The 16,219-nt window shown below is 44.5% G+C and overlaps 1 protein-coding gene across 2 annotated transcripts in view; it reads left to right on the top strand.

Moving 5' to 3' along the window:
• KIAA0196 (KIAA0196 ortholog) overlaps positions 1 to 4,629 on the top strand; it is a 31,922-nt gene extending 27,293 nt beyond the window's left edge. For both annotated transcript variants that reach the window (XM_017825260.1, XM_017825261.1), the window contains exons 24-29: positions 1,115 to 1,218; positions 1,666 to 1,795; positions 1,919 to 2,015; positions 2,410 to 2,563; positions 3,017 to 3,104; positions 4,208 to 4,629. In XM_017825260.1, coding sequence (XP_017680749.1) covers positions 1,115 to 1,218; positions 1,666 to 1,795; positions 1,919 to 2,015; positions 2,410 to 2,563; positions 3,017 to 3,104; positions 4,208 to 4,264 — 630 coding nt within the window. In that variant the 3' untranslated portion in view covers positions 4,265 to 4,629. The remainder of the gene's footprint in view (positions 1 to 1,114; positions 1,219 to 1,665; positions 1,796 to 1,918; positions 2,016 to 2,409; positions 2,564 to 3,016; positions 3,105 to 4,207) is intronic.
• The last annotated feature ends 11,590 nt before the right edge of the window (positions 4,630 to 16,219 follow it).

Raw genomic sequence — 16,219 nt, 5'->3', positions numbered from 1 at the left:
TGCCCAGGGAGGTGGTGGAGTCTCCATCCCTGGAGGTATTTAAGGAAAGACTGGCACTTGGTGCTGTGGTTTAGTTGACATGGCTGTATTCAGCTATAGGTTGGACTTGATAATCTTAGAGATCTTTTCCAACCTAATTGATTCTGTGATACTTTAATCTGCTTATTTTACAATTTGTATTGTGTTGATTTGGAATTCTGTAGCATCACAAGTGAAGCAGGCCTGGGTCGGCAAGAGCTCCTGAGCTTCGTTTATATGGGCAGCTCACACTCCAGAAAGTGCTTCATAAGGAGCATCACTGAGATTCATAAGGAATAGTTCACCAAAAACAGTCTGGCACTAGAAATCTGATTGGGAAGACCAAGTTAGTGTTCAGTATCAGGAGCTCTGAGACTCCCCACAGTGCCTTGTGACCATGATGTGCCCAGGGCTGAAGTTTGGAGCAGTAGCTTTTCCCAGACTTGCCTTGTTCCCACAGAGGGCATTGTACCATGCTGAAGATTCAAACAAACCCTTAACCTGGCTCTTTATTTTGTCTCTGTAATTATACTTTGGGACCAACCAGCATTTTTCAGACTGCTCTGAATGTTTGTTTATGTTACTGGAGGGAAGAGGAAGGGTCAGGGAAGGGGAGGGTTGACTGCCACAAGCCTCTCCGGTGGTTTTGCCCCTGCCATGCTGATCGTAAGGTTTAGGGAGAAGTGGGGAACAGAGTACAAGCATTTTCACTTACCAATGAAAAACAAGCAACTGGGTTTTTTATACACGTTACCGTTTTTGTGCACTTTTCACATAGCCTGTATTTGCTACCAGGAACTGTGTGTAAATCTCCAGCGCTGTGACTTGTCTCTCCTTTGAGTGCCCCACACAGCTGGGGTTGGTCAGATCTGACTGCAGGTGGGCTGAATCAGTGCCTGGTACCAAAATGAGGGAGTAGATCCAACCATGATGTCTGTCTGTGCTTTGGGCAGCCCTACAAAGGCTGTTAAGGTGTAATGAGGACTTCATGTAATCTGCTTAACTGTAAATTGCTACTCATTAAGTTTTTCCTTACTTTGACTTTACTCTTCCTTGACTGCCTTCAGCCCCACCCTTTTTGTGTTTGTTTCAACAGGTTGGTCAGATGCAGATTTTAAGACGACAGATTACCAATGAATTAAATTATTCCTGCAGGTTTGACTCCAAGCATTTGGCTGCTGCTTTGGAAAATCTCAATAAGTAAGGAGCAAAATGTGCTGAAGAGCTGCATGTATCACTGAGATGTAAATGTTATCAGCCCAGCAATCCTTAAAATCTAAATTACAGCAAAATGTGGAGATTGTGTGCATGTTTTTGTTGATGAGTATTTGAATTTTAACCCAACAAAAACATTAAACATAAATAGTATCGGGGCAAGTAATTAGTTTGAACATGTAGCTTCTAATGGCATTTGGTTATACCTGGTTTTGAGGTCATATTTAGATGAGAAGGAACAGTGAAAATGTGGGTGCTGATTTGGAAACAAATCAGATGTTTGTAAAAAGATATTCTGAAAAAGGTATTTTACTCTTGCTTGTAACAATTTCGTGTCTTTGAAGCTTTTACATTACTATGACATGTGGCATCATGGAAGGTTTATTTGGGGATAATTTCAAAAAATATTTAATAAATCTATTTGCCTTTTAGAGCAATACTGGCCGACATTGAAGCACATTATCAGAACCCATCACTACCTTATCCTAAAGAAGACAACACTCTTTTGTATGAAATCACAGCTTATCTGGAAGCTGCTGGCATTCACAATCCATTAAATAAGGTCAGGCATACATTCTGGTTCTTGGTGCAGTTTGCTTTTTTCTATTTTATTGATTATTAACTGAGGGAAAAAAAATAACATGTAAAAGGACTGTGCTGTTCCTTTTTTTTTATTTCCCCTCAGATCTACATAACAACAAAACGTCTGCCGTACTTTCCCACCGTCAACTTCCTATTCCTCATTTCCCAGTTTCCAAAACTTCAGTACAACAGAAATTTAGGTAATGTATAAGTTGTTGTTTGTCTAAATCTAATGAAATCCTGTGTGAAATTATCTGTAGAGAAGATAGTGAAATTACCTCCATAGAAAATACAGTTTCTGACTTTAGTCCATCATGTTGAGATAGTTTTGTTATAATATTGAAGCCAAATACAATGTAGTAGGAAAGAGAATCCAAATTCCTGAGTTTCTCATTCTGTCCTATGCCTTATTAATATCATTAAGTCATTTGCCATGGAAGACATGCACTTGTTACATTAGTTTTGAATTTTTATGTGTGGGCAAGCAAAAGGGGAAACACAGCAAAAAAGTAATGAAGAGTATGTTATATAAGTCTGCTGTGAGAATATGTTCTGTCTTATAAGTGTGTATTTTTGTGGGTTCTTTCTGTGCAGGAGTGGTGTGCAGGCGGCCAGCTGATCAAATTGACTGGCTTCCTTTGGTTCTGGGGCTCCTTACCCTGTTGAAACAGTTTCACTCAAGATACACAGAACAATTTTTGGCTTTGATCGGTCAGTTTATTCGTTCAACAATGGAACAGTGCACAAGGTATCCATGTTTTACTTTTTACCTAAGTATCACCTCTGTGAAGAGAGCTTCAGTAGTATTATCACTGCTTTTGCAGTATTTTTTTTCCTAGCAGAGTACAGTTGACATTTGCAGCCTTTCAGTACTTGAAGGGAGCTTATAAAGAAGATGGAGGGGGGGTCTTTTTACATGCACAGGGAATGACAGGACAAGGGGGAATGGTTTTAAACTAAAAGAGGGGAGATCTAGATTAGATGTTAGGAGGAAATTCTTTCCTGTGAAGGTGGTGAGGCACTGGAACAGGTTACCCAGAGAAGTTGTGGATGCCTCATCCCAGGAAGTGTTCAAAGCCTGGTTGGATGGGACTCTGACCAGCCTGGTCTAGTGGAAGGTGTCCCTTTCATTTTCAGGTAATTTTATCCAAATGACTGCTCGATTAGTAAGAATGTGATCTCCACGGTCATTTAATTTTAGCCAGAAGATTCCAGAAATGCCTGCTGATGTAGTGGGTGCCCTCATGTTCCTGGAAGATTACATTCGCTACACAAAGTTACCAAGAAAGGTAAGAAAGAATTCCATGTCTCTAAATATGCCCCCAAAATACCCCAGCCATTTGCTCTGGAAACAAGAGCAGGGAATGTGTGGTCCCACAACACTACAGCCAATGAGGGGATCTGGCCAGGGAGAGGGCTCCCCACACCTTCAGTTTTACTGCACTGGAGTGGCGTAACAAGTAACAGGTCAGGGCCCTGCTGATGCAGAAGCAGCCCTGATTCGTAGAGATCAGTCCCGTTACCACAGGAATAAATAGATGAGTATTAATAAACAAAGGATTTCAGCTTTGTGCAGTTTTAAAACAAGTCTGTTTAAATTAAACTTCAGTGTACATTGCTGGGGGCTGTTGGGAGGAAGAAAAATGGAATTTCCAAGATATTGCCAAGTAATGGTAAACTTAGCGGTATTCTAAACACAGGGCAAAAAGCTAATTAGCAGGTCTGAATTTTGATGAAACACTATATCCAGCCTTTTTTTGACTTCCTCCAGAAGCCTGACTTCCCAAGCGGCTTCCCTATCTCTTATGTAAGAGAAGTTTCTTATACAAGTTCTTTTAGAACTTCTCTTATACAAGAGAAGTTCTAAAAGTCTCGACTTGTAGAGAGACTTTATTTCAGGGTTAAATGCAACTTAGCTACGTTTTATTATTTTTATTATTTTTATTATTTTTTTTTTAATGTGGTATTAAAAATGTCATAATCCCATTTGCTGTATATAGGCTGAACTTCAGGTGTTACTGAATAAGCCATTTTCCCAGCTAATACTCACAATGAAGAGAGTGAGATTCTTCCAGTCTCCACTTCCCAGCCCACAGTCAGTGTAGTAGGTCAGTCTGATGTTGCTGGTGCCTGTCCAGCTCCCACTCCAGCCTGGTGCTGTGTGGAGACAGCAGAGAGGGTGGCAGCATTCCTCCAGTCTTACACAGTACCTGTGGTTCTCACACTTCCTCAGAGGATGTGCTGTTTCTTCCTTGCTTTGTTCACCAAGCACATCCTAACACCAAGGTGGCTCAGGTCAGTATTGTGTGTGCTTGAGTCATAGATTAGATGTGCTTGTTAATGGATGAAAGGATAATGCAAATGCCTAACTGTGTCTTCCTATATCCCTCAGGTGGTTGAAGCACACGTGCCAAGCTTCATTTTTGATGAATTCAGAACTGTTCTATGAATATGGAGAAGGACTAAGTCATTCCCCCAAAACCCAAAGTGAGGAGCTGAGGCCTGGGCATGAGACAAGTACAGCTGTTCAGAACTGTGTCTTTTCTGTGCTTTAAGGCAGTGCCTGCAGCTGTCTTTATGAAACGTAACCATCAGCACTACATAACCCTTGGTTGAATCTTGACATCATACGCAGTGTGTATCTCCTCCAAACAGTTGTACATTTTGTACTGTGCATTATAAATGCTGCATGCAATTGTTTACATATAAATCATTTAGGTTTTTTGTTCTGAAGAATTATTTGTGGAAGTTTGATTTTTATATCAGAAATGAACGATGAAATTGAAAATAAAGGTGTTGGATAGTTTGCCAGGACTGATGAATCCAAAGTGTCAATTTTTGTTTTAAAAGAACCACGGGTGAGAATGCATATACAGTGAAAAGAGGTTTGATGTCTGCCTATGTACTACAAACAGTTAATTTTCTTCTTTAGAGGACAGAAAAGTAATTAAATATCCATAGCTGAAAAGTCCTGTCAGGCTACTTAAAGGCGCAAATATTAGTGCAACTGTAACGTGACAAATGTTGTGGACAAGGTGTTTATTCACATAAGTTTCAGTCTTGGTATGTGTGATATCCCACCCTTAAGGGAAAGGGAGCACCCAAGATTCACAGATGCTCATGGTCAAAAAGAACAACAAAAGTCAGAAGGTCCACAAAACCTCACAAAGTTTTATTAGTAAATTACACACTTGGCATGGAAATTGGTATGTTAGTCCCAGACTTCTTGTATAAGCAGCGGTGGGTTTTGGATAAAGGGGTAGGGTGAAAGGAGGGAGAGAGAGAGAGATGGGTTAAAGAAGGGCAGAGAGAAAGGAAGAAAGAGAGAAAAAGAGATCACTAGTCCTGGCTCCAGCACCGACCCAGCTGATGGGGTGTCCTGGGGCAGGCGTACACCCAGGCTCTGTGAGGGTACTTTTTTATAGATAAGTTTTTTCCCACTCTAGAGATAAGTTTCTCAACTGTGTTGTGCTTATCTCTAGGAGCCAGAACAAGGACTTAGTCTCAGAAAAGTGCTGCATTACCTCCCTCTGGCCCTTTTTTCCAGCCACAACAATCCTTGGTTGGCTCTGCTGTCAGGGTGTGATACATACACATTAGGCCCATTATCTTCTGGGCTTCTACGCTATGGAACATGCAAACATGCTGAGGGATCATTGCCCCGCTCATTAATGACAACATTAGGCAGTACTGGCCCCAGTATCAGCCACTGGAGTGTACCACTAGGAACTGGCCTTCAGGAGGACATTGTGCTGCTGATCAGGTTCCCCTGGTTCCAGCTGTTGAGCCAGTTGGTTGCGCCTGGTTTTTCCTTAGTAAATCTGTGCTGAGTACTCCCAGGCCCCTTCTTGTTCTTTGTATATTTGGAGATGGTTTCCAGGTCTATTTGCTCCATCATCTCCCTCTGTGGTGAGGCTGGCTGTCCTGCAGCTTTCCTCATCCTCCTCCTTGCTGCTCCTGCAGAGAACAGCAGGCCCTGGAATCACCACCACTGTTCACAGGGCATTGAGAGTGGCCTCGCACCGACACCTGCCAGCTCTCCCCACATCCAGGGGTGCATCCCACGAGGTCCCATGGGCTCCTGTATGCCCACATTGTTTAAATATGTTCCCCAACCTGGTCCTCCTCTGGTGGAGGACTGAGTTCTGATCTGTGAGGTTCAGCGCTGCTGCGTGTTGTCGTTTCACCTGTTTCAAAATCAGCCTTTGCAAAAGCTGGACCTGTGCCACAACAACCTGGCACTTCTGCATTCTGTGCCAGTAGCTACTGTGTCAGAAGCACAGCCCTTCCCTTTCCAGCATGCAGAGGCTTGCCCAATGCTTGGTTCCCTGCCCGTGCAAGAGCTTTCATGCCAGCTGAGACACATCACAGGCTTCTTCCCAGCATCCAGTGCCCTCCTGGCCTCCACATCTCCCTCCAGGTGTGACAGGTGTCCCTGCCCTGGGTGAGTGAACAGCACTGTGGTTCAGGCACTGCTGACAAGAGCCCTGACTGAGGTAAAGGGCTGTGCAGACCTGTGTGTCTATGTCTATGTGCTGGGCTACATATTTCCAGGAACACAGGAGCCTAGGCCATGTCCTACCAGGATTTAAGAGTATCAGCTGAGCTGAGACTGGACATGATTAAAACAGTGACAGCTGCGCTCCTGTATGTAATCCAAAGGTGGGGCCGGCTGTGAGTCAGTCACACTATCCATACAGTAGCCACCCAAGCCCATTGTGCTTCCCTAAAGGGAGGCATGCTACAGATCTCCTGTTGATCACAGAATCACAGGATCAATCAGGCTGGAAAACCTCTGAGAACAATCAAGTCCAACCTTCAACCAAATACCACCATATCAGCTAGACCATGGCTCTAAGTGCCACATCCAATCTTAAACACTTCCAGGGACAGTGACTCTACCACTTCCCTGGGTGGTCCATTCCAATGTTTAATCACCCTTTCTGTGAAGAAATTTCTCCTAATATCCAACCTGAATCTCCCCTGGAGCATCTTGAGACTTGGTGCAGCTTGAGCAGGGACACCCCTCAAGCTTACTCCTTGAGATGAGACCCCTTACCTGGCATCAGGTATCTACAGCAAGGTAAGCAACATCTCACCTCAGGCCCAAAGTTATACTGTAGGGTAGCAACATTATCTAGCCATTGTTAGAAGTGTAGTAAGTAATAGGGTTCTATCCCTGTTTATTTGCCATGTGAATTATCATCTAAACCATCATCAAACCACAAATTCAGTTATTGCCCTGTGGTGGGTTGACCTTGGCTGGGTGCCGGGTGCCCATCAAGCTGCTCTGTCACTCCACTCCTCAGCTGGACAAGGGAGAGAAAATAACATAGAGAATGACTTGTTGATGGGGATAAGGCAGGTTACCGAAGCAAAGGCAAAAGTTTGTGTGAACATGAGCAAAGAGAAAAAACAAAATTATTTTTACTTCCCATCAGCAAGCAATGTCTGGTTGGGAAGCAGGGCCTCAGCCCATGCCAGTGTTCCCAGCAGTAGCCAAAACGCTGGTGTGTTATCAAGACCTTTCTAGCTACCAATGCAAAGCACAGCACTGTGAGGGATGAGACGGGGAAAATGAACTCTATCTCAGCCAGACCCAATACATGCCCAGTCACTATTTGATTATCATTTGGTTTCCAAACAAAATTCATCATTTGTTTATTGTTTCATCATTAAGCCTTTTAGTTAATCCCATAATGATGATTCCTCTTAATGATTCTCTTGTGAAACCAAATAAGCAAATGGAGCTGTACAGCAGGAGAAAGAAAACATCATGATAAGATTGCAGGGGAAAAAAAAAAGAGAAGAGAGAAAGTGAAATGAGTGAGATGGGGAGTCATTATCACCCAGCTTTAATAACCTGATGTCTTACATGTTTAACCCACACAAGCAACATGTACTTTAACAGGTAGGAAAGAGCAGGGCAGCAGTGGACGAATACAAACTGGTGTCACACTATTTTTTCTCTATTCCAATTTCATTTTTCTTTCCCTTTAGAAAGCTCCAAACTTTCCCAAAAGAAATGCAACTGTCCTGTCCCCCCCACCGCAGTAGTACAGTTTCCTAAAATTGGTTAAGTTAAAACACACAGAAAACTCTTCATGCATGAGGACTTTTGTTAATAATGCAATTATTTATGATGAAGCTTCAAATTTTAAGTCCTGTTTAAGAGTTATGCTGGGCCCTTACAATGGGTATTTACTGGCAGTGTATATTACTACTGGGGCTCAGCAAGCAGAAAAATTAATAACGATATTATTAAGGAAAACAAGGGTTCACAGGCAGACCAGAAAAAACTCTGGAAAAATAATTCCAATTAGTTTCTGCAACTGAAGTAGGCTGTAAACATCAGCAGGGATCTTTCCTGTGCTCTAGATCATCACAGTATTCCTCTTAAAAAAAATAGTCTTATAATGATTTATGAAGATCTGGCAAAATTAATCTGCTCTGAGATGTATACACAATGCCAGAGTTAACTGGCTTTTCTCCCTGGAAATTATCATATCTCTTGCTTTATCCAGGTAAAAACCATCAGTGCAGGGAATTCCTTTCACTCCAAGTAGGCAAAAAGCAACCAGTATGTAGAGTGCCACAGAAGTCAAAATGGAATTTATGCCATTTTTAATTACAGTGCTTAATTGTAACTCTTGTGGCTTTCAGACAAAACCAGAAAAAATAATATTTAGAATAAGGATAGAGCTGTGATTCTAGCAGAAATCAGTTGGTTATACCCATGATTAATGTCTCAAGCCTAACTGGTTAACCAGGCCCAGGAAGGCTCTTAGCTGGCTTGAGGTAAGTTTGACAGGCTCATACCCAGATCTGTCCAGGGGATGCCTGCTTTTATTTAGCCTGCACGTTAACTGGGAATTTGAAAGGCCATCCTTGGGGGAGGAAGAATCTTGGGAAAACTTGCATCTCCACTGTGCTGGCTTTGGCTCAGGTAGAGTTAATTTTAATGCAAAAATCTCCATCAACACTCTTCCAGATATAAAAATCAACATGCCCCAAAGGTCCTCAGTGCTGCAATGTCTGCACAGGATTAGAGATTGTGATGCCTCAAGCGTCTCACTCTCCAAATCACACAGGGCTTTGAAAGCTGATGTTACACACTAGACTAATGCAGATGCAATATAATTTATGTATGCTCATGCCTTTTAAACCTTAGAATGCTGTGTCCTTTTCTCTGTTTTTCCTTTAGCAAATAAGCACCTTGATTTACTTGACCAAATATTAAGATCATAAATAACCAAGATAGTCCTTTCTACAGGTATGTCGGTCCTTAAAAACAGATTATAAGGATATTTTTAAACTGTGCAGCTCCCCAGAGTATTGTTCCAGGGCATCAAAAGAGTCTTCTTAGCAGCATTGGGCAGTGATGCAGAAGTTTGAGAGAAGAAATGCCTCCCCATTACAGGCTTTAATTTATCTGATTATAAAGATTGTACATGACAAATACAATAGCTGACAGGTACTGAGTAGGAACTATCTGGAGTAGAATGATGCTGGGTGATGCTGATGTGATCAGACACATGAAAACAAGAGAGCTCTGATTTAACGGCCCCAATCTGGGCTTGCAAATAACATTATATGCACTATCTGTTTCCAGATGTCATTTGCAGAAGAAACTAGCTCTGGACAAGATGAAAAATGCAAACACCAAATGCGTTACTGAGAGACAGAGCAGCTCCGTGTGTGCTCTACAGCAACCAGCAAGTGCCCTCTGTGTACAAGGGAAACTATGGTAAGTCAACATACAGTTTCCAGCCCCCTGTAATTACCTGTGGTTACTGAGTTACCGTATGGCCAAACCCGAGCCACAGCCGTGCCTCTTTACTACTCGCTTTTGGCACAGATAAAGGCAACCAGAGTGGAAAACTTGGGTACTGGATCTGATTCCTGCCTGGCGACGGCAGGAGAGATGCAGACCTTGGAAGAAAGTGCTATATAGGCAGCAAGCATTAGTCAGAAATGCATCAGCCAAAGTACCAGGGAGCACAAGTGACCCCCCCCGGTGTAGCAGAAAGAACCTCACCCCAGCACTGCAGGGCATCCCAAGGCAGCCTGTGGCAAAACATTCTCTTGCTTCCTGTTGGTTCCAAGTTGAAAGAGAAAACTCGCTTAGAAAAAGCGGTGTAAGGCTCAAGGTTAATAGAATCACTTCCAGCCTCTGGAGGTGATACTAAGGACTCAAGAGAAGATGGAGGCAGGAACTCTGCAGAAGGTTTCCTGCACTATCTCATCTCACATCTTGAGTGGTTTATGTGTCTGCAGCAGGATGTGCAACAAAATGGGATCCTCACCGCTAAAATGTATTTCAATCCACATTTCGAATAGTGAAGCAAAAATTAGCCAAGGGCAAAACACATCCACCACATTCCCAAAATAGCAACCAAATTTCTTGCTACCAGTGTCCTCTTCTACAAGAGTTTCCTCCAGCAGTCACAAGAGCAAAGCACTTGATAAAACTACTTGTCCTGGCACTGGGAATGCAGTGGCAGCAAATATATCCAGTCTTAAGGAATGTGATAAAGGTTTGTCACTTAAAGCCTTAATAGCAGGGTTGAAATATATGTGAGAGATGTCATCATCATGGCTAGGCTTTGCAAACAAAGATTTGGGAAGGGTTCTACCCACGTTTGTTGCAAGCGCGTTGGTGGCTAAAAAGGCCAATACAAGATAGGCATGACTGGTTTCAAAAGGCACAGCAGAAAGACTCCTTAGGTGGTATATTCTGCAAGGCACAATTCTTTCTGTGTTGTCTTTTCTCCTCGAGAGTGATCCTGCGTGCTTTCTCAAAGGCATCAGCAGCGTTATAGATGGTGTGTCTCCAGACCTCCCGATTGGAGGCCAGAGTAGACCAGTTATGATGATCAATATGGCCACGACTGAGATGTTGTTTCAGGGAGTCCTTGTATCTTCTCTTCGGGGCTCCTCTCTTTGTGGCAGCCGGTGGCAAGTTCACCATAAAGCAAGATCTCAGGGAGGCGGTGGTCCTTCATCCTGGAGACGTGCCCTGCCCATCGCAGCTGTGTTCTCAGCAACATGGCCTCAATACTTGTGATTGCTGCTTGTTCTAGAACAGATGTATTGGTCACATAATCTGACCAGTGGATGTTTAGGATTGTGCGGAGACAGCGTTGATGGAAGCGTTCTAAGAGTTGCAGGTGGTGGCGGTAGATGACCCATGATTCAGATCCGTATAAGAGAGTAGACAGCACTATGGCTCTGTCAACACTGATCTTTGTACTTTTCTTCAAGTGTTTATTTCGCCAAACTCTTTTATGAAGCTTTCCGAAAGCACTATATGGCTTTGCTAACCTGTTGTCTATCTCTCTAATTAGGCTACCTAGGTAATTACATGTGAGAGATGTATTATGTTGAAATATAGCTAAGGGATATATTTATGCCATACTTCCCATATAAAAAGTATATGAACCAGTTGCTGTGTTCAGCAACTGTGCCCAGGAGCCCCATGTTGACATTTGTGTCCAGGATCTCAGTATTCACAACTTCATAAAACATGTCAGCACCCATTCCATGATATAGGAACCACCTGGCAAGCATGGCTCACACCCAAAAGAGTATTCCAGGGCAGCCTGTTTCACCCAGTGTTGGCAATGTTCCCTACCCCACGCTAATCCCTCTTCCCCCAGATCGCACTTGAAGGTGCCTGTATCCTCCCCACAGGAGGCAGAAAGCAGTAGCTCTAAAGAAAGGTGTAAATGGAAGTAAGTCCTTGATTTGGCAGTAGGTAAAACCCCTCCTTGCCCACCTCATCCTCACAGGTGCCTCTGTACAATAGGTATGAGGCTCTGGATGCAGAAGGCCAGCCAATGGACGAGGTGCTGCCAGAGTTGGAAAGGCCTTAACCCCACACATCACAACCACCTCCACGAGGAAGAAGAGATAGGTTGTGGTGGTAGGTGATTTGCTTCTAAGGGGAACAAAGAATCAAATATGCTGGATGAATGTTCCTCTTAGGGAAGTTTGATGCCTCTCTAGGGCCTAGGTTAAGGACATCTTCAGAAAACTTTCTAGCCTGATACAGCTCTGGAACTATTACCCACTACTGGTCCTCCATGTGGGTGGCGATGGAACTGCAACATCACAGTCCAGGGATGATCCAAGGAGACTTCAGCACCTTGGGATGGTTAGTAAGGGAATATAGAGCACAGGTAACTTTTTCCTCTATCCTTCCGGTTGGAGGCAACAACACTGGAAGAAACAGATGGACCCAGTCTCATACATGGCTCTGTGGCTGGTGTCACTGCCAGAACTTTGGTTTCTTTGACAGTGGGTTGGCCTACATGGCACCAGGCTTGCTGACATTATGATTGGTGTCACCACAGCCCACCTGGCCAACGGGGCCCTATTGAAGCCTTCTTGCTCCAGCTGCAGGAGGAATCATGCTCGCGGGCTCTTGCCCTGCTGGGAGACTTCAACCACCCTGACTTCTGCTGGGAAACTAGCACAGCAAGCTGTAGCCAATCCAGAAGACTCCTGGAAAGCATGGAGGATAACTTCTTGAGCCAGGTAACAGACAGCTCCACCAGAGTGGATGTGATACTGGACCTGATGGTCACCAACAAAGTGAGCTAATCAAGGACATCAAGATTGGAGGCAGCCTGGACTATGGATGAGAGTAAAGTCAGGACCCTTAATTTTAGGAACTATTGGACTCCCTGCGAAACTGCCCTCAGGGACAAGGCAGCAGAACAGAGCTGGCAGATCTTTAAGATTGCTTTCCACAGAGTACAAGGGCTCTTGATCCCTAGGGGTAAGAAATCAAGCAAGGAAGGCCAGAGACTGGCATGGCTCAGTAGGGACCTGCTATTCAAACTAAATGGCAAGAAGCAAATGAACAGGCAGTGGAAACAAGGACAGGTAACCTGGGAAGAGTACAGGGATGAAGTTCAGTTGTATAGGAATGGGGCAAGGAAGGCCAAGGCACAGCTGGAACTGAACCTGGCAAGTGACTCAAAGAATAACAAGAAGGACTTCTACAGGTATATTAACCAGAAAAGGAAGGTCAAAGAAAGCAGCAAAGCCATTAAACTGGGATCAGGAGAAGGCTGAGGTAGTCAACAAATTTTTTGCCTCATTCTTCAGTGGAAACTTCTATTCCACACCTCTCAAGCATATGGACAGCAGGATGGGGACTGGGGGAGCAAAGTTCCTCCCATTGTGGGAGGAGATCAAGTTCATGACCACCTGAAGAACCTGAACATACATAAGTCTATGGGATGCAACAAGATGCAGCCCAGAGTCCTGAGGAAATTGGCTGATGTAGTTGCCAAGGCACTCTCCAAGATATTTGAAAAGTCATGGCAATCAGCCGACGTCCCAGGTGACTGGAAAGAGGGAAACATTGCTCCCATCTTTAAAAGGGGTAGAAAGGAGGACCCTGGGAACTGCTGACCTGTCAGCCTCACCTCTGTGCCTGGGAAGAACATGGAACAGATCCTCCTAGAAGCCCTGCTAAAGCACATGGAGAACAGGGAAGTGATTCAGGACAGCCAGCACAGCTTCACCAAGGGCAAGTCCTGCCTGACCAACTTGGTGGCCTTCTATGATGGAGGGACTACATCAGTGGACAAGGGAAGGGCTATGGATGTCATCTGCCTGGACTTCCGTAGAGGCCCCTGCCACAGTCTCCCACAACTGCCTTCTCTCCCAATTGAAGAGATACAAATGTGATGGGTGGACTGTTTGGTAGATAAGGAATTAGTTTGATGGTCACATCCAGGCGGTAGTGGTCAGTGGCTCGATGTCCGGATGGATATCAGTGACAAGTGGTGTCCCTCAGGGATCCATATTGGTACCAGTACTGTTTGATATCCTTATCAATGACATAGAGACTGGGATTGACAGCACCCTCAGCAAGTTTGCAGATGACACCAAGCTGAGTGGTGCAGTTGACACCCCTGAGGGACAGGATGCCATCCAGAGGGACCTGGACAACTTTGAGGAGTGGGCCCATGAAAACCTCATGAGGTTCAACAAGGCCAAATGCAAAGTCCTGGATGTGGGTTGAGAAAACTCCCAGTATCAATATTGGCTGGGGAGCGAATGGATCGGGAGCAGCCCTGACAAGAACTTGGGGGTGCTGGTGGATGAGTCTGGACAGGACCCAGCAATGTTGACTTACAGCCCAGAAAGCCAAATGTGTCCTGGGCCACATCAAAAATAGTGTGGCCAGAAGGTCAAGGGAAGTGATTGTCCCTCTCTGCTCTGCTCTAGTGAGACCCCACCTGGAATACTGACTGCATCCAGCTCTGGGGGTGTCCCCAGCACAGGAAGGACATCGACCTGTTAAAGTGGGTCCAGAGGAGGGCCTTGAAGTCAGGCTGATAGAGCTGGGGTTGTTCAGCCTGGAGAAGGCTCCAGGGAGACCTTATTGCAGCCTTTCAGTACTTGAAGGGGGTCTGTAAGAAAGACAGAGACAAACGCTGTAGCAGGGCCTGCATAAAGGTTTTTTACAATAAGGGTGTTGAAACACTGGAACAGGTTGCCCAGAGAGGTGGTGGATACCACCAGCCCCGGAAACATCGAGGGTCAGGCTGGATGGGGCTCTGAGCAACTTCATCTAGTTGAAAGGGGGGTTGGACTAGATGACCCTTAAACATCCCTTCCAAAACAAATTGTTCTATGATCAGGATTATTTTTCCTATTTATGTTATTTTGCTTAAATTAACAGTGGATTTAAGTTACTACTTAAAATACTCTGTCAGCTTTTAGTTTTAATACCTGGAATAATTTTATTTCACCAAACTGTCATTCCTCTGTTCACTCTGCACAGCACAGGAGCTTGTGCAGCTCTTTGGAGCTTCACAGGGAACAATTTAGGAAATGCTGACACAATTTTTCATGTAGTAATCTCATGCTGAGCAAGCCAGAATTTCAGGATGAATAATTTATCAACTGCCCCTAGTTATTCTGATTTGAATGGATTTTACTTTTGTCCAGAATACACAAGCTGGTTTCAGAGAGCAATACGTGCAAGGACTGCGAGTCAACAGTAAACTACAGCCCTACTGACACAAAACAACCTGTGAGCATCAACAGGATTATAGCAAATACCAACATGTATTTTAGGTTTTAGGGCACGTGAGCAGCCTTTGAAGTAGCACAGGTCACCACTTACTCATGGGAAGCCAGTACAGGCAACATGCTCCACACATCTTTCTTATCTAACCAGTCTGCAGTGCAGCAGCTGAATTCTGTGTCCAGTTCTGGGCCCCTCAGTTCAAGAAAGACATTGAGGTGCTGGAGCAAGTTCAGTGAAGGGCAACAGAGCTGGTGAACTATCTGGAAAGTGAGTCATAGGAGGAGTGGCTGAGGGAGCTCAGGGTGTTCAGCCTGGAGGAGGCTCAGGGGAGACCTTATCACTCTCTATAACTACCTGAAAGGAGGTTGTAGCCAGGTGGGGTCAACCTCTTCTCTCAGGCAACCAGAGATAGGACAAGAAGAATGGCCTCAAGCTGCACCAGGGGAGGTTTAGGTTGGACACCAGGAAGAACTGAACAGTTAGGCATTGGAATGGGCTGCCCAGGTAGGTGTTCAAAAAACAACTGGACACTTAGTGCTGTGGTTAATTGACATGGTGGTGTTCGGTCAAAGGTTGGTCTCTTGGAGGTCTTTTCCAACCTTGATGATTCTATGATTCCATGACACTGTTTCCTCTTTCCTCCCCACCACGAGCAAGTTTTCATACTCCTGCACAATGTGAACACCTACAATCTCAAACCTACTATCTCACCACTAGGTAGCTACTTCTTTTGCTCCTTCTGCTCTCTCCCTTAGCTGCAGCTGCACCAGTCTTGGATCAGAGGGATAACCACACGTACAACACACAACTCCTGTGCCCACAACACTTAATTGAGAACATGGGACACTATTAAATGTTGCAGTGTACAAATCCTTAGAACCAACCTCTTCAGAGTTTGCAGATACATGGACAACTCAAGTTGCATCAAACACACGTGTGTTGTGCTCCTCTCAGATTCTGAACCATGCCTGTGACACAACTTTCCTGGCACGTTGCTTCACTTTGCTGCATATAGGCGTAGAAAATGAAAATCAGGGTTCTTACAGACCATCTGCCTGTGACCATACTGTGGCTTAGCATGAGCTGCTTTTGGATTCCATTTTTGGCCATTTTACCTACAGATATTGCCCACTCACTGCCAGCTTTATTCTAACTCTCAGTTGACTCAAGAACTGCTTCTTTCATGCCTTCCCCTCCACCCCCACCAACATCCCTCTGCATCCATAAGAAAATCTCTGCAGTCAGGGACTATGGAACACAGCTGGAAATTCTGCCCTATCACTCTTCTTCACCCGGGCAAAGTGCTGCTGCAGCCACCAACCAGAGTAGGCGCCCAGCCAACACTGTCCA

Source organism: Lepidothrix coronata, unplaced genomic scaffold (assembly GCF_001604755.1).
Source record: "Lepidothrix coronata isolate B3197 unplaced genomic scaffold, Lepidothrix_coronata-1.0 Scaffold117, whole genome shotgun sequence".
In the NCBI taxonomy this organism is placed as follows: domain Eukaryota; kingdom Metazoa; phylum Chordata; class Aves; order Passeriformes; family Pipridae; genus Lepidothrix; species Lepidothrix coronata.
This window is presented reverse-complemented; position numbering and strand designations above follow the sequence as displayed.